Here is a 26,274-nt window from a genome sequence, read left to right on the forward strand (position 1 = left end):
CTACACAGCATGCATTCTGTTCACCCAAATTGTTTTTGGAGATTTTCCATGCATGTGACTGTTTAACAGTTTGTCTGTTTCCATCTGTTTAATCCAGTGGGTTTACGTCAATGCAATGACTGCATAGGGTCATACGAAAAAGGTAGGCTCAGTCACAATGCTGAGAGCTTGTGACGTAAATTGATGTGTCACATAAATGTGTGCTTATGCTGAGCGCATGTGTGTGCATGCGCGTGATATAGGATTAACATTGGAAGTATTTACTGAAAGGAATACTGAGCACAGACACGGTTTATCAGTGTATGTACTGTCTGGGTTTTGTTTAATACATTAGTACAAAAAGCAGGGGAAAAAAGTAAGCATTTTAAAACATAAAACATTATTGGTTTTTCTTTTCCAGTCATCTTCACAAGAAAATCTGGCACACAAACTCACAAATCATCCCACATAAAAAAACAACACTGATTACATTGATAGATAAACCACACAGACAAACCCAGTTTCAAAGTGTGAAAAAAAATACAACTTGTTGTGTGAATGTCACATCAAACTATGAGTTCCCACATGTTAGCATCAAAGTCATCATGGTATAACGTTCTGTCCATTAATCAAGGCGCTAAACCAGTTTGCCTGTACATCTGGCTTGCTCTGCAAAGTGGCTTGCCGTATCCAAGCAGAATCTAATTTTTGACCCTCCTTGTTAAAGTTGACCCATGTCTGATAGAGCACAGAGGTTTTCCCCCTCCACATAAGCTCAGGCCTGTGCACTGTAGCTTCCATTTCAGCTCTGCACGTACTGTAGCTGTGTCTCTCTGTGTCCGCGGGACGGGGAGGGCTTTATTTTGGACCTGTCCATGCCAGTTTCATGTCCACACACTGCTCTTTGCTCACTGGCGGGCCCTGGCATTGGCAAAGGCGTCTCTGAGCCAAGGCGAGTCTTCATAGAGCCGAGGGTCACCCAGGTACTCTGTGGTGCGCTTGTAGAAGTAGTAGTACAACACGGATGCTGCACACAAACACACAAACACACGCCAATGAAATACTGACGTCATTTGGTTTTGAAACAGAAAAGACGACAACAAACAATAAATCCTCTTAACCAATTAGGAGATGAAGGGAATGAAAAGCAGACCCATATGGCCCTCAAGGGTCAACCTGGTACCTATCTACGACGCTACACAAATAAGCAGTGTGAGAGCTGGGTGTGCGTGTGTTTGTGCATGTGTGTATGACAGATGTAGTACTACACGCCTTCAATAAGTATTTACCTGTTGTAGCACTGATCTCCACCTTATTTGATTCAATGAAGGCACCCAAGATGGATTGCGTTTCAGGCCTAAAAGGTTTCCTAAAATGTGTTTCAGTAAGTGTGTGAGGAAAAGACAGCCTCACCTATTCTTTGGAAGACAAAAAGCACTTGGAGACCATCAGTCCACACATAGCGGTTTGATTTTAGCCAGCGTAGATTCTGCAGAGATAGACACAACCCAATACACCACACAGTTTGAGGGATAGCATTCTTTCACTAAAACATATAAATGAACCATAATTTGATAGTAAATTACAACACACATGTAATAAACAATTCTGACGGCCTACAGAAAACTTGAAGCCATTAAGCTCATCAAGGACTCTAGTCAACTGAGCCACGGACTATTCACTCTGTTACCGCCTGGCAAGCGGTATCGGAGCATCGGGTCTCAGAACAAAAGGCCTTGAGACAGCTACTACCACCAGGCCATCAGACTGCTGAACAGCTAATCCTAGCTGTCTGCCTGCACAGACCTGCACCTTAGAGACTATTTGATCCTCAGAGATGATCCGCACTTTAGAGATTATTTGCACTGACTACCCACACATCCATCCCTTACACAAAAACATACACACACACACACTTGACATTTGTACATTTGAGTCATTTAGCAGACGCTCTTATCCAGAGGGACTTACAGTTAGTGATGGTGGGACAATCACATATCTCAGTCATATCTCAATCACAGTAAATACATTTTTCCTCAAAGTAGCTAATCACAAAGTCGGTGCTAGTTGGGGGGGGAAGAAAGACAAGTGCGAGTGGAACACACACAGTCAACCCTGCTGTTCTATTAAATACTATTTATTCCACTGCTAGACCAAGTCCCTCACTGCCCACTTTATATTTGTAAATGCAGTGTAAATACAGTCCATTATTACTATGCATATTATCTCTCTTATTTGTTATTTTTGACTTGACTCTTTTTGATGTTGATATTGACTAATGTGCTGCATTGTCGAGGGAGCGTAATCATTTCGCTGCACCTTCCATACCTGCTGTAAACTGTGTATGTGACGAATAAACGTTTGATTTGAATTAACACACACAGCGTACCATGATCCAGGAGTGTAGGGAGATGCTGAGGGTCAGGTAGAGGGCGGAGAGCAGCAGCAGGGCCCTGAAACGCTCCAGCAGCAAGGACACCAGGCCCACCTGGAACACGTAGGTGTTGAACAACATCAGCAGAATGATGATCAGGTTAAACAGGATGGCTATGTCCTGGATACTGAGAAAGAGAGAAAGAGAGAAAGAGAGAGAGAGAAGCTTCCATTTAGTTACGGTCACGTTAAACGAATGAAGACACACAAATGAACACACGCACACACTGTGCTGAGGATCCAGAGCTGAGAAACACTGCTTTTCTACATTGTGCCAATCCCCTTTCTCTCCCACCCTTTCTACCTCTTAAATGAAGAAGCTTTGAATAATGAATTTACATCAGAGTCTACCCCCTGGCTCTCCCATCCTTCCCCGCGTCTTACATGAAGAGCACCAGCTGGACGACGGGCGCGGCCCTCAGCAGCTCACTGAAGGAGTTGACGAACAGGTCAAAGGTCAACAAGCTCAGCTGGATCAGCAGCACCAGGGAGTAGTTGTTGGTCTGTAGCATCTCCGGGCCGAAGGCTGGGCGCCCGGGCTGTGTGTGGCTCCGAGCAGGATCCAAGGTGGCGCACATTCACACACACATGCAGACAGGGAAACATACACACTAACTATACAGACACAGGTGCACACATGCAGAAGTGCCAGCTGCCAGCTGCCGGTTTGAGCTTCTGCACAGCAGCTTGATGTGTCCAATATATCTGTTTATGTAGAGCAGATGGCAGTGCAGTGCGCTTGTTGTTCCCAATTAAGGACTATTCCACTGACTGAGGAGCTCGGAGGCCTGCTGTCGGCCAGAGACATTGGAAGAGCTCTCTGAAAATGCTATTGTTAGCTATCAGCATGTTGAAAGTGGAGAGGGTCCTCTTTCCAGCCCAAAATAATAGTTCCAGCCACACAGTAAAATCGTTGTAGCACACAGTTCCTTATGGCATGGTGTTAGCTTTGAGAACCTACAGGCAAAGGCGACAGTTGCTTTCCAATAGGGTGTTCTACCCGCATCATCTTTCTACTGGCTGTAAATCCATTCCACAGCTATATTCAACAGAGACTCTGTAGTAGAGAAAAACAGAGTGAGCAGAGAGTAAACAATATACAGAGATAAAAAATAAATAATAATCAGTAATACCTTAAACTGCAGAATCAAATAATCCAGGTAGAGGTTTATTTATTTATATATATATATATATATATATATATATATTTATATATATTTATATTTATATATATTTATATATATATCTACATATATAAAGAGAAGGGAAATCTATCCTCCTGACCAGATGTTTTTTTTGTGGAAATAGTGTGAGAGGAAGACAAGGGAGTGTAGTCAGCTCAGCCAACCCCATTGAGACCGTGTCTGTGCCTCGACCTAGCTTGGGCAAACCTAAACATGGCGGTGTTCGCTTTAGCAATCTCACTGGAATAAAGACCTCCTTCATTCCTGCCATTATTGAAAGAGATTGTGATACCTCACATCTCAAAATAGGGCTACTTAATATTAGATCCCTCACTTGCAAGGCAGTTAAGGTCAGAGTACAAAAATTAGTTAACCACCTCACTGAGGAACTCAATTTAACCTTTCGCAATACCCTAGATGCAGTCGCACCCCTAAAAATAAAAACATTTTTCATAACAAACTAGCTCCCTGTTATACAGAAGAAAAAAAACGAGCTCTGACGCAAGCTTCCAGAAAATTGGAACGGAAATGGCTCTACACCAAAGTGGAAGTCTTCGACTAGCTTGGAAAGACAGTACCGTGCAGTATCGAAGAGCCCTCACTACTGCTCCATCATCCTATTTTTCCAACTTAATTGAGGAAAATAAGAACAATCCAAAATGTATTTTTGATACTGTCGCAAAGCTAACTAAAAAGCAGCCTTCCCCAGGAGAGGGTGGCTTTCACTTCAGCAGTGATAAATTCATGAACAACTTTGAGAAAAAGGATCATGATCATTAGAAAGCAAATCCTCTTTAAATATGCTTATTCCTCCAAAGCTCAGATGTCCTGAGTCTGCACAACTGTGCCAGGACCTAGGATCAAGGCAGACACTCAAGTTTTTTAGTACTATAACTCAACACATTGCTGAAAACAATCATAGCCTCTAAACCTTCAAGTTGCATACTGGACCCTACTCCAACTAAACTACTGAAAGAGTTGCTTCCTGTGCTTGGCCCTCCTATGTTGAACATATTAAACGGCTCTCTATCGACCAGATGTGTACCAAACTCACTAAAAGTGGCAGTAATAAAGCCTCTTGAAAAAGCCAAACCTTGACCCAAATAATATAAAAAACTAAATCGGCCTATATCGAATCTCCCATTCCTCTAAAAATCTTTAGAAAAAGCTGTTGCACAGCAACTCACTGCCTTCCTCAAGACAAACAATGCATACGAAACGGTTCAGTCTGGTTTTAGACCCCATCATAGCACTGAGACTGCACTTGTGAAGGTGGTAAATTACCTTTTAATGGCGTCAGACCGAGGCTCTGCATCTGTCCTCGTGCTCCTAGACCTTAGTGCTGCTTTTGATAACATCGCTCACCACATTCTTTTGGAGAGATTGGAAACCCAAATTGGTCTACACGGACAAGTTCTGGCCTGGTTTAGACCTTATCTGTCAGAAAGATATCAGTTTGTCTCTGTGGATGGTTTGTCCCTCTGACTGTAAATGTTGGTGTTCCTCAAGGCTCTATTTTAGGACCCCTATTGTTTTCACTATATATGCTACCTGTCCCAGACCTGCTGTTTTCAACTCTCTAAAGACAGCTTTAGCGGTAGAGATACTCTGAATGATCGGCTATGAAAAGCCAACTGACATTTACTCCTGAGGTGCTGACCTGTTGCACCCTCGACAATCACTGTGATTATTATTATTTGACCTTGCTGGTCAACAATGAACATTTGAACATCTTGGCCATGTTCCGTTATAATCTCCACCTGGCACAGCCAGAAGGACTGGCCACCCCTCATAGCCTGGTTCCTCTCTAGGTTTCTTCCTAGGTTCTGGCCTTTCTATGGAGTTTTTCCTAGCCACCATGCTTCTACATCTGCATTGCTTGCTGTTTGGGGTTTTAGGCTGGGTTTCTGTACAGCACTTTGTGACATCAGCTGATGTCAGAAGGGCTTTATAAATACATTTGATTGATGAGAGGGATTAATAGTCTTGGTTGATCCAACTTTGTTTCAACATATTGTAGTGTTACACAAGGTCACTGGAGGGCAAAGACTGTTACATAGACAGGCAGGCAGGCAGGAAGGCAAGCAGGCAAATGACAGGTGTAACCCACTGAGTGGCAAATTTTTCACTGTATGAACTATTCCCCTTCTTACTGTCACTACCTGGCGCTTAGGTCTGTTTCCCAAACACATGTACACACACGCACACAAAGGGTTACTCAAGATACTTGATATGACTATACCCTGGGGCGGCAGGGTAGCCTAGTGGTTAGAGCATTGGACTAGTAACCGAAAGGCTGCAAGTTCGAATCTCCGAGCTGACAAGGTACAAATCTGTCGTTCTGCCCCTGAACAGGCAGTTAACCCACTGTTCCTAGGCCGTCATTGAAAATAAGAATTTATTCTTAACTGACTTGCCTAGTAAAATAAAGGTAAAATAAAAAAAATAAATCAGTAGCGGATTGAGGTAAAGGCGACATGGACAGCCGCCCAGGGTGGCATCTTCCCTGGGGCTGCACGGAGCACACGCAGCAACAAATTTGGAATAGTGACATTTGCGCGATCAGTTTTCTATCGCTCATTTGCACTTCACGTCAATGATATCATGTCACTGTGTGGGACTGTGGGTCAATTAACCTTGTTGGAGTGGGCGCCCTGATTCTAGTTTGTGAGCTAGGCAGGCTACTGCCTGGGAAGGTCTCACACTCAGAAGTACGAGATGGGGAGGGGTAGGTTGACCTCAGGTCTCCCCACTGGAAGGTAGGGGGAGCGGGTAATCTAGACACCTCTAACTTTGTACAGTACTAATACAAATGAGTAAAATCAGTCACATTAAGAAATGCTGCCAAATAAACCAGGTTCTCTTCTTTATAAATGTGTTATTCTATTTTGTGTATTTGTGTGATTTGGGATTTGTGCAATTTAGTTTTATTTGTGTGTTTTTGTTAGCAATAGGGTAATAGTGTAATAATTCAATTTGCTTTTTTATTTGTATTTATATGCTATGCTTTCTATTTGTCTTTGTTACTTATTTTTGATATGTATGAGTCTAATTTTTGTATATATTTTTATATTTATATAGTTTTAAATGTTATGATTATTTATTTGTGTTGTTCCAAATGTCTGAATAAAAATTACAGGTAGTGCAGAATGGTGCTGAAGGGGGGGTTCGCACAGGAAGCCATACAGGCTAGAACAGCCACTGGCTATGTTGCATGAACATCCAGGACAGTATCATTGAGTGCTCCAATCATACGCATCTTAAATCAGTCTGTTTTTAATTTCCCAAAATATTAATACCCTAAACTGGACTAAATGTGACATGACATGTGTGGATGTAGAGCTATAAGGCCATGTCGAGACTTGACAGCGTCCACTGTCTCCAGTAGCTAACTACTGTAGCTAAATAGCCAACTAACCTCTGTAGCTAGCTGGCAAGCTAGCAATTCTAAAGGGATCACAACAGGTTAGCATAACTCTAGCCAAACAAAACCTTTTTTTTCTTCTAAATATTCGCTAGCATTTATGAGGCCAGCAAACAGATTCCTCACACGCTAGGAACATTTTTCCTAGAGATTAGTTGGCTACAGTAGTTAGCAGTACCTATCAGTTGTTGTGTTATTATTATATTTAGCCTATTCCACCGATGACGTCGCCCACCCTATGCACTTTCCATAGCCTGATTGCATCCAGACTGTGGAGAAATCCGCACACAATGCATCCCAGACCAACTCTTGAAGTGGTCAGCCAGATCTGAACACAATCAGACCACAAAGCGACTTTCAGACCTGTCTTTTCAATGCAATCTTCGTATTCTAATAGCAGATGTCGCATGTAAGTGTCAAGTGTAAACAAAAGAGATACGTGGCAAATACTTTATGTTGACGATTTGGCCCTAAATAGTCCATGGCTGACAAGATACAAATAACAAGAACTGGCATTATATTTGGGTCTAAATGATGCTGTATTTCCGTAGGTGTGTACAATACTTTAGGTGTGCCTCATTTGGCTTTCCAGACACAATAGCAACCATGGGATAGTTCTAAAAGTGCAAACCCTCACCATCTGACACTGACACCAGGTGAGCTAAACCAAGTGCACCTAAAGTAACTGAAAAAAAACAACAAATACAATAGACCCATGTCTGACTGGCTGTCTAAACTAAGATCACTTCTTAACAGGGTTGGTTTAGGCACTGCATACTTTACCTTAATTAGTTAAAGTAAACTGGCCCATCTCAACACAATTAACAAGACCTGAGCTTTTGCACCTTGTAAAAGTCACTTGTCTGGTCTGAGTGGCACATTGGCAACCTCACTGCCGCTGTCACCCGCTGGGTGTGTTTCACACAGGTGAACGGATTGTGACTGTGTGTCTATGCTGCCCAATGCCATGCTCACAGAATTTATTTATAGCTTTTCATGAAACTGTCCCGTATTCTTTTCAGACAATTGCTTTTGTTTTGTGGTGTAATTCTCATTTCTGGATAAGGCTTAAAATACAGGATAACATTTTGCTATATCACATGATTGTGCAAAACACAGGGCCCGAGTCATATCATTCTTGGCCCGTCAAAAGCTTTGTTGACACAGGCAGCCCAATTCTGATCTTTTTCCCAATTAGTGGCAAAATATCCAATCTGATGGGACAAAAGACCAATTAAGTAGCACAAGATCAGAATTAGACTACCTGTGTAAACAAAGCCTAATTGGTCTCTTGACCAATCACACCAGATCTTTTCAAATCAGATCTTTTTCGGAGCAGATCTGATTGGTCAAAAGACCAATTAGTGAATAAAATATCAGAATTGGGCTGCTTGTATAAACTCAGAGATGTCTGCTTGTTGAGTAGACAGGCAGCGTCCACTGTCTCCTTCTCATACTGATACAATCAAACAATTACAGAGTGTTGGTGCAACTGCAGCTTGTGACAAAGCCAGGTAGAGCACTATAGTCCTTACAGTTGCTGTGATGGCATCCTGTGAGGCTGGCTCACTGTCCCAACAAACCTCCTAATGACTCCACGTGGACTTTAATGACCTGAGACGCAATCAACATATTTATAGCCTCACACTGTGGCAGGTGTGAGGTGGATTAGAACTAGTTTCACACATTGAAGACTCTAGGCCAAGCCTTGCTGGTCCGATGCACAAACTGTTGCTGTAGTTGTAACCTAGTAAACTTACTCACAGAAGCACTTGAACAGTGACATAGCCTAAATCCCAATAAACTGTGCCCAATAATAGGCTACACTTTGTATCATCATTATAATTTTATACATACGGAAAGTTGACGCCATAAGACAAAGATTGTAAATTACATATTTGATGTATTGATTTAATTTATTTCCCCTTCGGATTGGAAGATGAATAGCAACTCTCATTCAAACAACCAAACACTTGACTGTGTAAATAGGGAGCCAAAAGCTGCTGGTTACAAGCCAAAAAACAAGCCATCTAGCCAAGCCAAGTAAGGTTTACTATTGTCATTGTGCTGTTAAACTATGTCGATGTATACTGAACAAAAATATAAATGCGACATGCAACAATTTCAAAGATTTTACTGAGTAACAGTTCATATAAGGAAATTGAAATAAATAAATTAGGCCCTAATCTATGGATTTCACATGACTGGGTAGGGGTACAGCCATGGGTGGGCCTTGGAGGGCATATAGGCCCACCTACTTGGCAGCCATGACCACAGACTGGGGATCAAGGCCCTGGCAATCAGAACAAGTTTATCCCCACAAAAGGGCTCTATTACAGACAGAAATACTCCTCAGCACTCCAAAACCTCCTCCTCCTGAGACAATCCCCCAGGTGAAGAAGCCAGATGTGGAGGTCCTGGGCTGGCGTGGTTACACGTGGTCTGCGGTTGTGAGGCCGGTTGGACATACTGCCAAATTCTCTAAAATGACGGAGGCGGCTTATGGTAGAGAAATTAACATTAAATTCCCTGGCAATAGCTCTGGTAGACATTCCTGCAGTCAGCATGTCAATTGCACACTCCCGCATTGCACACTTCCACAACCCCCCCATCTGTGGGATTGTGTTGTGTGACAAAACTGCACATTAAATGTGACCTTTTATTGTCCCCAGCACAAGGTGCACATGTTGATGTGGACATTCTTGATATGACACACCTGTCAGGTGAATGGAGGATCTTGGCAAAGGAGAAATGCTCACTAACAGGGATGTAATCAAATTTGTGCACAACATTTTAGAGAAATAAGAGTTTTGTTCATATGGAAAATGTCTGGGATTTTTTATTTCAACTCATGAAACATGAAAACACTTTACATGTTGCATTTATATTTTTGTTCAGTTTAGTATATTTGAGTTAGTTAGGCCTACAACCTTATATTGACCTTGTACCTGATAATGATGTTGTCAAATTTAGCTTTTCGGCTTCTGCCGTGTTTTCAAAGCGTTAGCAACAAAAAGATTGTGAGGGCTAGATAGTTAATCTCCTTAAGAAGCAACCTGACAGCTTGTTGTCTACAGGAAATGGTGAGCAGTAGTGTCAAGTTTAAAATATTCTGAAAAGCACTATATTGAAATTTTAAAAAACATGATAAAATGAAGCTAGTACCTGAAATGTCCCTTTTTGAGATGTTGAAGATTTCTCTACGTGGCGTCTACCCACGCGTTAATTCACTCCAAATTACGCAAACTCTCCCGACCATCCACAACACAGCAGTGCACAGACCATTGGCATATACGCAACCTGCGCGTCTCCCTTAGTGACAGGTTTTTGCCGCGCTACATCCATAATAGATGGGCGTTCATTTTTGTACTATGGAACAAACCTCTCAGCCTTTTTCTATTGCAAACATATTGCGCTCCAAATGTAATAGGCAACCAGCCTAGGCCCTACTTCAACGATATTTTTGTATAGCAACAGGAACAAATGGGCTATTATCATTTAATAGATCAAACTTAAAGTAAGATAAACAAAAGGGTATCTTCATGGGGTTTTCAAATGTGATGAAGGTCTGTTTGCAAATATCTTAAACGTAATATCCTTACATTTCAGATGATGCTGACAGTAGCTTTGCATATATAGCCGGCCCTATATACAATATTACGGTAATGCATAATATGAAACCGACCCAAAGGTAAACCATTGCCATCTAGTGGTAATACAACGTTTAGACTTGACGATTAGTAGGCTGTGTACGTACAGTGCATTTAGAGTTCAAACATTGTTGCACATAGGCAATACGTTACCCCTTTTCAAGTCAGTCTAATTTTACAATGAAACAATCAGTCAGTCTGTCTCCTTTGAAATTAAATGAACATAGAGCAAAATTATATGATATGGGATGTCAGCCTAAAAAGAAAGAATGTGCACAGTCAGTACCAATAATTATGAAGATGCCATCATACTCAGTTCCAACTGTTGACTCCCATACTCGCTTGTATCATTTTCTTTATATGGTTAGGCGCATATGCTTTTTCGATTGATATAAATGTATTTTGTGTTTGCCTGCTTACTTTCAGTATATCATTTATTTGTTTTATTTAACTAGGCAAGTCAGTTATAAACAAATTCTTAATTTCAATGGCGGCCTAGGAACTTTGGGTTAACTGCCTTGTTCAGGGGCAGAACGACAGACCTTGTCAGCTCGGGGATTTGATCAAACGCTCTAACCAGCGATCCAACGCTCTAACCACTAGGCTATCTGATAGTATGTTTTGTTACCTTTTTGAAAGATCATAAATCAGTAGCAAGTAATTTCCATGTAAAAATGACCCATTAGCACCTACATGTGAAGTTCATAGGAGCATGTCAAATTTGGGTGTCAAATGAAGTCTACGAGTCTATATCATTAATAAATTTAGGAATATACATTTTTCAACTGTTTTCCATCCTAAAAATGTGGAATAAAGCAAAGGTTTTGATTTCTGGTAAAACAGATGGAAACAGGTCTTAGAAAACATCTACCAGAAAAAGTATATACATTGCATTCGGAAAGTATTCAAACTCCTTCCCTTTTTCCACATTTTGTTACATTACAGCCTTGTTGTAAAATTCAGTACCCCCCTCATCAATCTACACACAAAACCCCATAATAACAGAGAAAAATCTGGTTTAGAAATTTTAGAAATTGTATCAAAAATAAGAAACAGGATAATGAAAGTTCACAGAAATAACAAGTAAAGGTAGAACTATCAATTAGATAGTGTTTTTACGGATATCAATTAGTGATTAAAACTCAAACCAAATCGGTAATCGAATTTCTTTTCGATTTTTTTTTAAATTGGCTACAATGGGAAATCATAGTAGTCACAAACCACAGTTGGATTCACAAGTTTGGACAGCACAGTACAGTAAAATACTGCGATGTAGAGTTCAGTAAAGAAAAGTAGAGTGAATTTCAGTACAATAGAGTAGAGTTCAGTACAGTACACAGCAGAGCACACTGGAGTTGAGTACACTATAATGTACTGTTTATCTACTGTACTGTTCTGTGCTGTACAAAAATCAAAATGTATTTGTCACATGCCTGAAACAACACAGGGTGAAACTTATCCGTGAAACACAACCCTTCCCAATGATGCAGACTTAAAAAATAATAATGAAAAGAAAAATGGCCTACAGTGAACAAACATATAAACACAAGATGTAAAGTGTTGGTCCTATGTTTCATGAGCTGAAATAAAGATCCCAAAATGTTCCATACACAAAACAAGCGCATTTCTCCTTTGCCAAGATAATCCATCCACCTGACAGCTGTGGCATATCAAGAAGCTGATTAAACAGCATGACCATTACACAGGTGCACCTTGTGCTGGGGACAAAACCAAAGGCCACTCTAAAAGTGCCGTCACACAAAACAATGCCACAGAAGTGTGCTCTTCTTGGATGAATCCCGGTTTCAACTGTACTGGGGGTTGTGTGGGCGAGTGGTTTGCTGATGTCAATGTTGTGAGCAGAGTGCCCCATGGTGGTGGTGGGATTATGGTATGGGCAGGCATAAACTAAGGACATCGAACACAATTGCATTTTATCGATGGCAATTTGAATGCACAGAGATACCGTGATGAGATCCTGAGGCCCATTGTCGTGCCATTCATCCGCCATCATCACCTCATGTTTCAGTATGATAATAATAATAATAATAGTACATGTTGCAAGGATATGTACACAATTCCTGGAAGCTGAAAATATCCCAGTTCTTCTATGGCCTGCATACTTACCAGACATGTCACCCATTGAGCATACTTGGAATGCTCTGGATCGACGTGTACCACAGCGTGTTCCAGTTCCCGCCAATATCCAGCAACTTCACACAGCCATTGAAGAGGAGAGGGACAACATTCCACAGGCCACAATCAACAGCCTGATCAACTCTATGTGAAGGAGAGGTGTAGTGCTGCATGAGGCAAATGGTGGTCACACCAGACATGGACTGGTTTTCTGATCCATGCCCCTACTTTTTTTTAAAGGTATTTGTGAACAACAGATGCATATCTGTATTACCAGTACTGTGAAATCCATAGATTAGGGCCTAGTGAGTTTATTTAATTTGACTGAGTTCCTTATATGATCTGTAACTCAGTAAAATCTTTGAAATTGTTGCATGTCGCGTTTATATTTTTGTTTAGTGTATATACAGGGAGTACCAGTATTAGATCAATGTGCAGGGATATGAGGTATTTGAGGTTTGGCTATTTAGCAGTCTTATGGCTTGGGGGCAGAAGCTGTCTCGGAGCATCTTGGTCCGTGAGCCGATGCTATGGTACTGTTTGCTGGACGGTAGCAGAGTGAACAGTATATGGCTTGGCTGGCTAGCGTCTTCGGCAATTTTTCGGACCTTCCTCTGATACCGGCTAATACAGAGGTCCTGGATGGCAGGGAGCTCGGCCCCAGTGATGTACTGGGCTGTCTGCATCCCCCTCTGTAGCTCTTTGCGTGCTCCCACCTCTTTCTCCTGTAGTCCATGATCAGCTGCTTGGTCTTACTGATGTTGAGAGGTTGCTGTCATGGCATCCCACTGCCAAGTCTCTGACCTCATAAATGTAGGCTCTCATCGCCGTCGGTGGTCAGGCCTACCACTGTCGTGTCGTCAGCAAACTTGATGATGGTGTTGGAGTCATGCGTGGCAATGCAGTCGTGGGTAAACAGGGAGTACAGGAGGGGACTGAGCACACACCCGTGTTGAGGGTCAGGGTGGCGGATGTGCTGGTGCCTATCTTCACCACCTGGTCCATGCAGTCAGGAAGTCCAGGATCCAGTTAGAGGGAGGTATTCAGTCACATGTTCCCCAGGTTGGTGATGAGCTTGGAGGGGACTATGGTGTTGAACACTGAGCTGAAGTCTATGAACAGCATTCTCACATAGTTATTTCCCCTCTTGTCCAGGTGGGAGAGAGCAGTGTGAAGTGCAATTGAGATTGCGTCATCTGGGGATCTATTGGGATGGTATGCGAATTGGTGTGGGTCCAGGGTGTCTGGGTTGACGGTGTTATGAACAGCCTTTTAAAGCACTTCATAATAATAGATGTGAGTGCTACAGGGTGATAGTCATTTAGGCAGGTTACCTTGGAGTTCTTAGGAACAGGGACAATAGTTAATTTGAGAGTTGTACATCACTGGGCATCTCACGGCCGCGTTTCTCTTTGTAATCCGTTATAGTCTGCAAGCTCTGCCACATACAACGACCATCGGATCCAGTGTAATAGAATTCCACGTTCCTCCTATATTTGTCCTTTTGCATGTTTGATGTCGGAGATCGTAGCTTTACTGTATGCCTCCGTGTCCGTGTCCTGTTTCTTGTAAGCGGTAGCTCTAGCGTTTAGCCCTGCGCGGATATTGCCTGTATTCCATGGTTTTTGGTTCATCGGACCACTTCTGTATTGAGCGCATCACTGATTTTTCCTAATTTAGCTTTTGTTTGTAAACAGGAAGCAGGAGAATATAATCATGGTCAAATTTGCTGAAGGGAGGAGGAGAAAGGGCCTTATAAGCGTTTCTGTGGGTACAATAAAAGTGGTCTAGAGTTTTAGTGCCCCTAATGGAGCAGGAGACTTGTTGGTAAAAGTGAGGTAGAATGGATTTGACTCCCTGCATTAAAGTCTCCGCCCACCAGAAACACTGCTTCTGGGTGAGCGGTTTCTTGTTTGTTTACGGCCCCATGCAGTTCGTTGAGTGCCAAAGTGGTGTTGGCTTGTGGAGGGATGTATACAGCCTTGATGAATATGGATGACAACTCTCTTGGTAGATTAAATGGTCTGCAGTTTACCATGAGGTATTCTATATCAGGTGAGCAAAAGGTTGTGATTTCCTTCACGGTGTGTTTATGAAGAGACACACTGTACTCTACTTTGCTGTTCTTGGATGTCCAAACTTGTGAAACATAGATGTCTATGATTGGTTCAGACTTGGTCCGAACCAGACCAACCAAATTTGGTCTTGTTTGGGGACAGAGCTCATTCAAATAATAGCCCGTGTGTAGAATAATACCCAAACATGCAAAGGAGGATATTGCATATTTTTACATTTGTGTACCTATTTAGGATACATCACCATTAAGAGAATGACATTCATATTAATAACTATGCATTTCTGTGTAGTATAAATCAGGGACACATAATGAAATTCAGTTACCTCAATTATGTTACTTGGTGAAAATCCAGTTCACTTACTATATAGTTCAATAAGCAAAATAGATTTTTTCAAAGTCAATGTGTCATGTCATAGCCAGCGGACACCCTATTCTTTCTGCAGACATTCTTGAATCTTAATTCAGAGCAGATATTTAAGAGTTTTCACGAAAAAACGGGAACACACAGAATAGAGCGCACAACTCTTCCAGTAAATATTAACATTTACAGTGAACATTATTAAAAGTAGTCCTTGTGCATAGAGTTGTAGCCTGTGGTTTGTTCAACTTTGAAATCAGTATTTTTTTGTTTGGCAATACGTTTAAAAAATCCGTTCCCCGTTCGCAAAGCAGCAACAGAACTGCCTCAGGGCAGAAAAAAAAGCAAGGTGATTGGGGTGGAGTCGACACGACCTACTGTGCAGTCACAGACTCCAGTGGACTAGCTACTTACAAGTTTAGCATTTTGCGCTTTGGTTTGGACAATTGAAGGAATCCCTGAAAAAAATATAGTTTTAAACGTCTCTATCTATTATTTTGGATACATCAACGCCTTGCTACTTGTAACAACACAGCCGCAGGTAGGTACGGAGCAGCAGCTTCAAGCTTGTTACTTTGTAAAACATTCACATGTTCGACAGCCACAATGTTGCAATTCACAGAAAAGTTTAATTTAAACGTCCCGTTTTGGATTATAAGGCAGCCTATTTATTATTTTAGTGATACCAAGCAGGGTTTAAATGTAAATTTGAACGTATTACTGCGGGAAAGTGATTGTTGTCTAGCTAACGTTAGCATGTAGGCTAGGTTAGTTCACAGGAACACAGTAATTATATATTATTTGTGAATCGGAGTTACGCAGTCAACTGCTGTGATTAGGTACGCCAAATATTCTTCAGAACAGGGATCATCAACTAAATCTCCCCCTGCCAGACTTGCTTGTTAGTGGAGATTTCCGCTCTTCAATCCGTTGTCAATTTAGCCTACATTTCACTGATCTTCGTAGCAGAAAGCATGTTGTGTGTGTCCTTCAAGGCAGCTGTCAATGATTACGTTAGGCTGCGTTTAATTTAAAACATTTTTTTTATGGCGGTTTGATCGCGGGGGAGGCACTAGTAATGTCTGCAGTTTTCGTTTTGGCTATTTGTTTCAAGTGTATTAGTCTATAAATAAATGTCTTTGCAAAATTCGTCATCTCCCCCATGTCTTATTCGACTAGTAGTTGTTCTGAAATGTTTATTGCTTGCCTACATTTTACTCCCTCTATGGGCGGAGCATATAATTGTAAATAATTCGTAGACTGCAAATTGACCGCAAGAAGCCCGAACAGATATAATATTTGACTAAAACATTGCGTTATTTCAAACCTCGACTCACATTTTGTATGGTCACATACAGTGCCATGCAAAAGTATTCACACCCTTTGGAATTCTTTTCATTTTAATGTGTTACAAAGTTGGATTAAAATGTATATTATTGTTTTGTTTTTTTGTCAACAATCTACACAAAACACTAATGTCAAAGTGTAAGATTTTTTTTGTTTGTTGGGGGGGGTGTAAATACACAATTCATAACTAAAATCTAGTCGTTGTGTAAGTATTCAGCCCCTTTCTTTAGACATTTAAATGAGTTCAGGAGTACAACGTGGCTTAACAAATACAGTTGAATCCCACTTTGTAAAACAATAAAATGAGAAGAAATCCAAAGGGTCTGAAGACTGGTAATACTTTGGAATAGATTTCCAAAATAAAAATAAAATCACCCGCTGTCCGCCAGTGGTGGAACCCTGCTTGAGAACATGGTTTATTACCCAACCTATTTTCTTTTGTTCTTTGTCATGTAGCTTATTTTGTATGACGGTTGCATGCAATTCAAAGGCTATAATTGTCATTTATGGAGTTTCAATGAGGTGCTTCATTTGAATACAACAGGTACAACAGGAACACCTTATAGTGTAATGCTTACTGACAAATTCTTAACCATTAATGCAGTTTTAAGAAAAATAAATAAAAGTAACAAATAATTAAAGAGCAGCAGTAAAATAACAACAATAGTGAGGCTATATACAGGAGGTACTGGTGCGGGGGCACCAGTTAGTTGAGGTAATATGTACATGTAGGTAGAGTTATTAAAGTGACTATGCATAAACAGAGTAGCAGCAGAGTAAAAGAGGGGGGGGGTGCAAATAGTCTGGGTAGCCATTTGATTAGTTGTTCAGTAGTCTTATCGCCTGGGGGGGGTAGAAGCTGTTTAGAAGCCTCTTAGACCTAGACTTGGCACTCCGGTACCACTTGCCATGCGGTAGCAGAGAGAACAGTATGACTAGGGTGGCTGGAGTCTTTGACAATTTTTAGGGCCTTCCTCTGACACCGCCTGGTATAGAGGTCCTGGATGGCAGAAAGCTTGGCCCCGGTGATCTACAGTGCCGTAAGCACTACCCCCTGTAGTGCCTTGTGGCCGGAGGCTGAGCAGTTGCCATACCAACCAGTCAAGATGCTCTCGATGCTGTAGAAACTTTTGAGGATCTGAGGACCCATGCCAAACCTTTTCAGTCTCCTGAGGGGGAATACGTTTTGTCATGCCCTCTTCACGACTGTCTTGGTGTGTTTGGACCATGTTAGACTGTTCTTGATGTGGACACCAAGCAACTTGAAGCTCTCAACCTGCTCCGCTACAGCCCCGTCGATGAGAATGGGGGCGGGCTCGGTACTCCTTTTCCTGTAGTCTACAATCCTCTCCTTTTTAAAAATCTTTATTTTAAAGAATTATTTATTACAAAAACACAAGGAAGGGGTAACATTATAGTATTACATGAAGGACAAGCAATACAGCATCAAAACACTATCAAACATGTATCAGTCTTTGCGCAACAGAGCCATCCTTATGTGTGAGGGTGTGTGTGCATGATAGTGATATAAAATAAATGTCAGTTTCCTCTTCCATGATCACAATCTTGTGAAGCCCGATCCCCCCACAGTTCCCCAAAAGTTCTCCCTCAACCATTCGAGACACCTACCTCAGCCCCCCAGAAAAAAACCCAATTAATTCCATTCCCCATCCCCAAGAACTCCCCAATGCACCAACACCCAAGAGAATGAACTAAAGAGAAAAAAGGAAAAGACAGAAGAAAACAGCAAACAACAACGCAAAATAATAAAACAAAATAATACATTTAACACAAAGGACATCAAGGACAACTGAAATCATAACAGCAATGCCTACTTTATATGTTTGTGCATGTCTGGCACTATTACATGTATGTGTGTGTTTTTGAATGTGTTTATTTGAATGAGAGTGTGTGTATATGCATGTGTACAAACACCTGTACGGCATCAGCCTCAGGCAAACCGGCATTAGATGTAAAAACACTGCCACTTAGTGTCATTCAAATGTACTTTTATTATGTTTATTTGGACTTTTTTCCCCCTTCATCATTCTCTCTCTCACACAGCAACTCCACTCCCACTTGTCTCCAATTCCACATACCAACCCTCAGCTTCCCTCAGCCCATCCCATCTATCTCTGCTGGCCACCCACTTCGTGTTTCTACGCAACACATACCATTCAACTATGCTATGATGTTTAACATACAATTTGAATCTATCTAATCGAATAGAATCTACAGATTGCGTGTTGAAGATAAATACTTTTACTAAGAGTTAGTATATTAGTAATTGACTGACCCGGTCTCTCCAGATCTCCTAACAGGTACTATTTCTCGGGTCAATTTTAGATAAATGCTATTTTCAGCCATACCCGAGACCAGAAACAGGCTACCTGAAGGCAATACCAAAATAAATGGTTTATTGATTTTGTATCCTCACAACAAAATCTACAGAGCTTCGATGATTTTATGCCCCAAATATTCAACATTTTGTTGGTGGAAAGAATTCTATATAATAATTTTAGCTGAAAAGCACAAAGTCTTGAATCTTGTGTTGTTTTATATATCAACCCGTACACCCTGTACCATGGAATCGGTACATCAAAAATCTCTTCCCAACTATTTTGTAATATGTATGGCACAGTTGTCAACATCATGGTCCTCAAATGAAACTGGTATACTTTCCTATTTATGCTAATTTTATTCCTCTGCCAGTTTTGATCCTTTTATATTGGGCAGACAGACCAGTTCCCCACCTCCTCCCGCTGCCACCCGCCTCCTCCATTTTTGGGGCAATGCTGTAATCAATTGGTTGTGCTCTTGGATTGAGCAGACCTTCCTGTACAATTCTGATAACTCCATGAAGGACATAACTCTACCATTACAATATCATTTAAGAACAAAATACCCTTTTCAAACATCTTTCCCATAAATACAGCTATTTGAGTTCAGCCATAATATTTGTTGTATCTTTTCAGGGGGATGAAATTGAAATTGTAGCTAGCTCTGCAATGCTTGTTTGAAAATGACAGATACTTTGAAAAAAGTATAATTTTCAATTAATTGAAAATGATACTTTGAAAAAAGTATCATTTTCAATTAATTGAAAATGAGACATGGCAATCTGCACAAAGGCAATTTTTAAACAATGGATGAGCTTTTCTTATTAATCTACTTGAGAACCATTTAGGGTTCAAATAAAACTTTTGAATGAGTGAAGCTTTTAGAGAGATGTTTAGTGCTTTTATATTTAATAATCTCAACCCACCCTATTCATTATATAGATAGGCTCATTTTATTTTGTCTGGTTTAGCTTCCCAGAAAAACAAATCATCAGGAGTAGGCAGCGCCATAAGTAAGTGAGTAAACTGAGATATGACTAAGGAGTTAATCAGGGCAATTTTTCCATAAATAGACAGGTATTTACCTCTCCATGGTTGCAGGATCTTGTCTATTTTTACAAGTTTTCTATTGAAATTCATTGTGGAGTGTTTATATCTTTTGTGATATGAATACCGAGTATGTCTACTTCACCATCAGCCCATTTTATAGGTAAGCTGCAAGGTAATGTAAAATTTGTATTTTTTAAGGATCCAATACGTAATATTGTACACTTATCATAATTAGGTTTTAGTCCAGAGAGTACAGAAAAGTTATCTTTAATAAGACATTGCAGGGATCTAGCTTGCGGACTTAACATAAAACTTGAGTCATCGGCATACATGGACACCTTTGTTTTTAAGCCTTGGATTTCTAATCCTCTAATGTTGTCATTGGACCTGATTTTAATTGCTAGCATTTCGATGGCCATAACGAATAGATATGGTGACAGCGGACACCCTTGTTTAACTCCTCTTGACAATTCAAAACTCTCTGAGAAGTAGCCGTTATATACTATTTTACACCTAGGGTTGCTATACATTATTTTTACCCATTTTATAAGATAATTACTGAAATTGAAAAAATGCAGGCATTTATAAATAAAATCCAGGCTTACTTTATCAAATGCCTTTTCAAAATCCACTATAAATACCAATCATCTCCTTTTGTTTTGATCACCTTGAGGGATAGGATGTTGGCCTGGCACCACATGGCCAGGTCTCTGACCTCCCTATACGCTGTCTCGTCGTTGTCATTGATCAGGCTGTTGTGTCATCGGCAAACTTAATGATGGTGTTGGAGTCGTGCCTGGCCGTGCATTCATGAGTGAACAGGTAGTACAGGAGGGGACTGAGCACACACACCTGTGGGGCTCCTGTGTTGAGGATCAGTGTGGCGGATGCGTTGTTACCTAACCTTACCACGTGGGAGCAGCCCGTCAGGAAGTCCAGGAACCAGTGGCAAAGGGAGGTGTTTAGTCCCAGGGTCCTTAGCTTAGTGATGAGCTTTGAGGGCACTATGGTGTTGAATGCTGAGCTGTAGTCAATGAATAGCATTCTCGCATAGGTGTTCCTTTTGTCCAGGTGTGAAAGGGCAGTGCGGAGTGCAATAGAGATTGCATCATCTGTGGATCTGTTGGGGCGATATGCAAATTGTAGTGGGTCTAGGGTTTCTGGGATAATGTTGTTGTGAGCCATTACCGGCCTTTCAAAGCACTTCATGGCTACAGATGTGAGTGCTATGGGTTGGTAGTCATTTAGGCATGTTACCTTAGTCCCTGTACCCAAGAACACTATGGTGGTCTGCTTGAAACATGTTGGTATTACAGACTCAGACAGGGAGAGGTTGAAAATGTCACTGAAGACACTTGCCAGTTGGTCAGCGCATGCTCGGAGTACACATCCTGATAATCCATATGGCCCTGCGGCCTTGTGAATGTTGCTCGCTGTTCTGATTTCTAGAAGCTCTTTCCGGTCATAAGACACATTGGCAGAAACATTATGTACAAAATAAGTCACAAATAACGCAAAAAAACAGACAATTGCACAATTGGTTACGGGATTGTAAAACGGCAGTCATCTCCTTCAACGCCATTTCTTAATATGCCAGTCATTTGCAAAATACCCCAAAACCTATATTTTCATTATTTGAATGTCTTTTATTTATCATTAATCTAATTTATAATAGTTTGACTGAACACGTATAGGCCTATAGCCAATATAAATGTATGCGAATGTGAAGGAACATGGTTTTCTTTTGTCAAGTCCTAAACATGTCTGGAACTGGAATGGTTCAATGCCTTCAAATACTTGAATGATCTGTCATGCACAGGAGAGAAGTCAGTGATTACTCATTACTGATTACAGGTGTGGTGTGTCTGGGGGTATTTCTGCTTGTCAGCGGTCTTGTATTGAGCGGTAGGCAACTCAATTAAGATTTGAAGGAAAAAGGGGGATTTCAGTGTTCAAAATTTGAACATTCATGTATGTTCTCAGTGTTTTGAACCCTGTGTATTGAAAGAGCCTTTTGATTTTTGTATGTCTCAGATTTGGAATTTTAAGTTGGACCTCTCTAGTGCATTGTCCTCCTCCTGAATACGTTTGTTTTCTTTACTCAGCTGCACCATTTATGTACATAATACAAGAATGAGTTCCTGTCAAAGGTTTGTTTGAATTTAATCGACAGGGACACACTAAAGGGGTCCACCCTAACAGATGGTCAACAGACACAGGGCAGGTTCAGTCAACTGACCCCCCACACAAATACAGGCCTACACACACTGTAAAACCACGAATGCTTGATGACGTAATCTACATTGTCTGCTAATGCCAAAATGTAAGCATGGTGTGCTTACTTAATAAGTTGCTGGATATGGAGTTCTCTATATTGGATGCCAGAAAAGTTATTCCACCAGAAATAGCTTTGGCTACTGTATGTATTAACATTTTGGTTTTGGATGCACACAAGTGTGATAGGGATGTTAATGTCAGCAAGTCTTATTCATGCCCGCATCATTTTTGTGGGCCGTGTGTGACTATTTAAAAAAAAACATTTACGTATTTTTTGGTGACCATGCCCTCCTTTTGCCTGTGGATATAAACTCTGTATGATCTCACTGGTTTTATGCTCCTCAACCCACCTGAAAGGACATCCACAGACACGAATTAACTCCATGACTAAGCGTGTAACTCATTGGGGTGTTGACTATATATGTTCAGGCCAACTTTTGATCTCGTATATAGAGAGATTAAGTTATAGATATGACCTTTTATAAAAATAAATCCAAATCAATTACTGGTCACATGAATTAAGTATGCACTCTCACAGTAAAAGACGGTAATGGTCGGATCATGCAGCATGAGAACGCATGATGCTGCTGTGCTCAGTTTTATAGTGAATGTAAGCCCATTCAAATAGCTCAGCACAGCACAATGCAAATGCGTCTTCATTCCACAGCTGTTGTTTGCTTTGTAACCTCTTCCCTATGCTGGCCGGCAGTAGCCTGTTACATTAGGCTCTGAGAAGGCTGTCTTGCATTTGAGTGTGTGTGCGCACGAGTGGTGTAGAGAAGGCAGTGAAATTACAGTAGAGAAGGCTCTTATATTTGTATTACGGAAAGCTTAGACTAGTAAACTCTGGTACGGCCTGTGTGTGTGGGAGAGACAGACGGAGGAGGGGTAGAGGGCAGGTCTAGACTTGACCGATGAGTTAAAGGTGCTGTATGGTCAATCCAACGTCTGCTTTGGCCGTGCAGCATTTACGGTGATGCGTCCTAGGCAGATGTCACGGTATTCATACTTCTTGCACTTCGGAGCAGTGCAGAGATGTTGTGAAGGAAGTTGTCAAGAAGGTGAGTTTGTGTTTATACAGGACCTCCCGCCCCCACCTACCGCCAAACAATCATGTCAATGCGGAGCCCTCCACATTGTTACAAAATTTGGGAGGCGCACGGCGATGTGGTACGGAGCTCAATTTTGCCTTTGCCTACCTCCGGAGGCTCCGCAATTGCGTTACACCCTCCATACGGAGCATCGAACCACGTTTTTTGTTTAACTTGGGTCAAATGTTTCAGGTAGCTTTTCACAAGCTTCCTACAATAAGTTGGGTGAATTTTGGCCCATTCCTCCTGATAGAGCTGGTGTAACAAAGTCAGGTTTGTAGGCCTCGCACATGATTTTTCAGTTCTGCCCACAAATTTTCTATGGGCTTGAGGTCAGGGCTTTGTGATGGCCACTCCAATACCTTGACTTTGTTGTCCTTAAGCCATTTTGCTAGAACTTTGGAAGTATGCTTGGGGTCATTATCCATTTGGACGACCCATTTGCAACCAAGCTTTAACTTCCTAACTGATGTCTTGGGATGTTGCTTCAATATATCCACATCATTTTCCAGCTTCATGATGCCATCTATTTTGTGAAGTGCACCAGTCCCTCCTGCAGCAAAGCACCCCCACAACATGATGCTGCCACCCCCGTTCTTCACAGTTGGGATGGTGTTCTTTGGCTTGTAAGCCTCCCTTTTTCCCTCCAAACATAACGATGGTCATTATGGCCAAACAGTTCTATTTTTGTTTCATCAGATTAGAGGACATTTCTCCAAAAAGTATGATCTTGTCCCCATGTGCAGTTGCAAACCGTAGTCTGGCTTTTTTAATGGCGGTTTTGGAGCATTGGCTTCTTCCCTGCTGAGCGGCCTTTCAGGTTATGTCGATATAGGACTCGTTTTACTTTGGATATCGATACCTTTGTACCTGTTTCCTCCAGCATCTTCACAAGGTCCTTTGCTGTTGTTCTGGGATTGATTTGCACTTTACGCACCAATGTACGTTCATCTCTAGGAGACAAAACACGTCTCCTTCCTGAGCGGTATGACGGCTGCGTGGTCCCATGGTGTTTATACTTGCGTACTATTGTTTGTACAGATGAACGTGGTACCTTCAGGCGTTTGGAAATTGCTGAAATTGAATTTAGGCAATTACTGAACTGATCAATTGGCTCAGTTGGGAACAGAACCCGGTTTCAATCGGTCCCAAGATTAAAATGATCACAACTGCAGCTGTTGGATCACTTCAGAGTTCGTATCTACACCATAATCAAGATGCTGGATGGACTGCAGCTATGCCTGACACAAAGCTCTATCGCGGACAGGAAAATAGTGAAAATGGGATGTTATTGCGCCTGGATACAATGCACCTCATTTTGGCCAGATATTCTGCTTACTTACTTCCCTAAAGTGACTCAGACTCTACTACTATTCCCCTATTACTTTACTTCAGAGATCGTAAACCACTAGCCTAGCTACTAGTTACTTTGTTTACTTCCTGTTGTCTTGGTTTCCTTTCTTGAAGTCCAATAGTAAGACGCTCCTTCGTCCCGCCTCTTCTAATCATCGATCTTAGAACCACGAAGTAGCGTATCAATGGATTACAGGCAATATGGAAGAGCTTTGCGCTAGAACGAAGTATGTCTTTTATTTTTTACATTTTACATTAAACAAATTTATTTGGCAGTTCAATGCAGACACACCAGTGGTTGTTTATGTTACGATAAATAGACGTTGTTTGTCACACATTTTAAAAATACAGAAACCTAAAAACTGTCTGGGGTAGCGTTACTGACAAATGTCCAGGCAAGTGTTTATAAAGGGCCCAGAAGTGTGTTTGGGGCAACTTACCCTTTAAGCCCAGTTTGTATTGAAACATTGGGATTGTGTGTTGATATCCCTAATATTTTAATGAACACAAGCATACATGTATTTTTGTTCAGATTGAAGTATGCATCTAGCCATCTGCCAAGATTAGGAACAATTAGAAACGTCTAGAAACTTCTGTACTCCATGACGTTTGGAGTGGACCGGTAGTAGTTGATGAAGAGAGAGAAGAATTAGATCAAGGTTCAGGGATAGAAGGCTGACAAGTGGTGGAGAAAAATGCAAACAAACTAGGGACAAGAAGATGACTATTGTGTGACTGCGCGTGCACCTTCGGTTGGGGGCATTGTTATATTGTCATCATTCACCCAGGTGTTTCTGTTTTTATTCCTTTGTAATACAACAGTTGAGAGGGAGATTTTAAACTTTCTTCAGATGGGCTTTAGGGAAGTCAAGTTGAACTAATTAACTAAAATAGCAGTGCAGCAAATGTGAATGAGCTCTCAGTTAATTCATAGAAATGTGTGTGTGTGTTATGGTCTTGGTGTATGGCTTCTTATCCAGAAAGTTTATTTTTTTCAGATTATTTTTAATTTTTACCAAGCAATAACACCCAATTCAACTAATAATTTCTTAATCGAAGTCTATGATTGGTTGAATCAGATGTGTACTGGTTGGCAAGAACAAAAGCCTAAATTCACATTGATCTCTGTGGATACGATTGGATCCTGCTGAGTGCTACTTTCACGATAAAAGTAATGATCAGTTTATTGTAGCTTTAGTCTAGTCTATAATCTATAATCTAATTGTACATAAGAAATGTCAGTTTAAGTTTTGAACATTTGGAAATGAATTCAAATAGATTATTTAAGAGGTGGGCTTATTTGGAACACCCATGGGTTTAAAGCCCATTGCTGACTTTTCATATATTATTATCAAAAATGTGTATGTCTAATTAAATAATATTGTAAATAAAGTCACAACTTCCCATGAAAAATTAATATTTCATAAAAATTAGGGCAGTATGTTAAAAATATTTTAAGACATTATCTTAAAAAAATAAGCTAAATCAAAAAGTTCACTTTTGAGCTATTAATAATCATATTTTTTACATTGAATACATCTTATTTAACATGTTTTATTTCATAGTATAAATACAC

The 26,274-nt window shown here is 40.9% G+C and overlaps 2 protein-coding genes across 2 annotated transcripts in view; one reads left to right on the forward strand and one right to left on the reverse strand.

Annotated features, from left to right (window-relative positions):
- Positions 1-297: 297 nt before the first annotated feature.
- Positions 298-10,322, reverse strand: LOC112232114 (transmembrane protein 138-like). Its single transcript, XM_024398924.2, has 5 exons — positions 10,186-10,322; positions 2,797-3,469; positions 2,369-2,540; positions 1,393-1,468; positions 298-1,006 (listed from the first exon to the last, which is right to left on the reverse strand). Exons 2-5 carry the CDS (start codon positions 2,988-2,990, stop codon positions 888-890), a joined length of 561 nt encoding a protein of 186 aa, XP_024254692.1. The 5' UTR covers positions 2,991-3,469; positions 10,186-10,322; the 3' UTR covers positions 298-887.
- Positions 10,323-15,569: 5,247 nt separating this feature from the next.
- LOC112232281 (CD151 antigen) overlaps positions 15,570-26,274 on the forward strand; it is a 48,217-nt gene continuing 37,512 nt past the window's right edge. The window contains exon 1 of the mRNA XM_024399199.2: positions 15,570-15,782. The gene's annotated coding sequence lies outside the window, so the exon portion shown is untranslated. The remainder of the gene's footprint in view (positions 15,783-26,274) is intronic.

This window comes from Oncorhynchus tshawytscha, linkage group LG12 (assembly GCF_018296145.1).
Source record: "Oncorhynchus tshawytscha isolate Ot180627B linkage group LG12, Otsh_v2.0, whole genome shotgun sequence".
NCBI classification, from domain to species: Eukaryota; Metazoa; Chordata; class Actinopteri; order Salmoniformes; family Salmonidae; genus Oncorhynchus; species Oncorhynchus tshawytscha.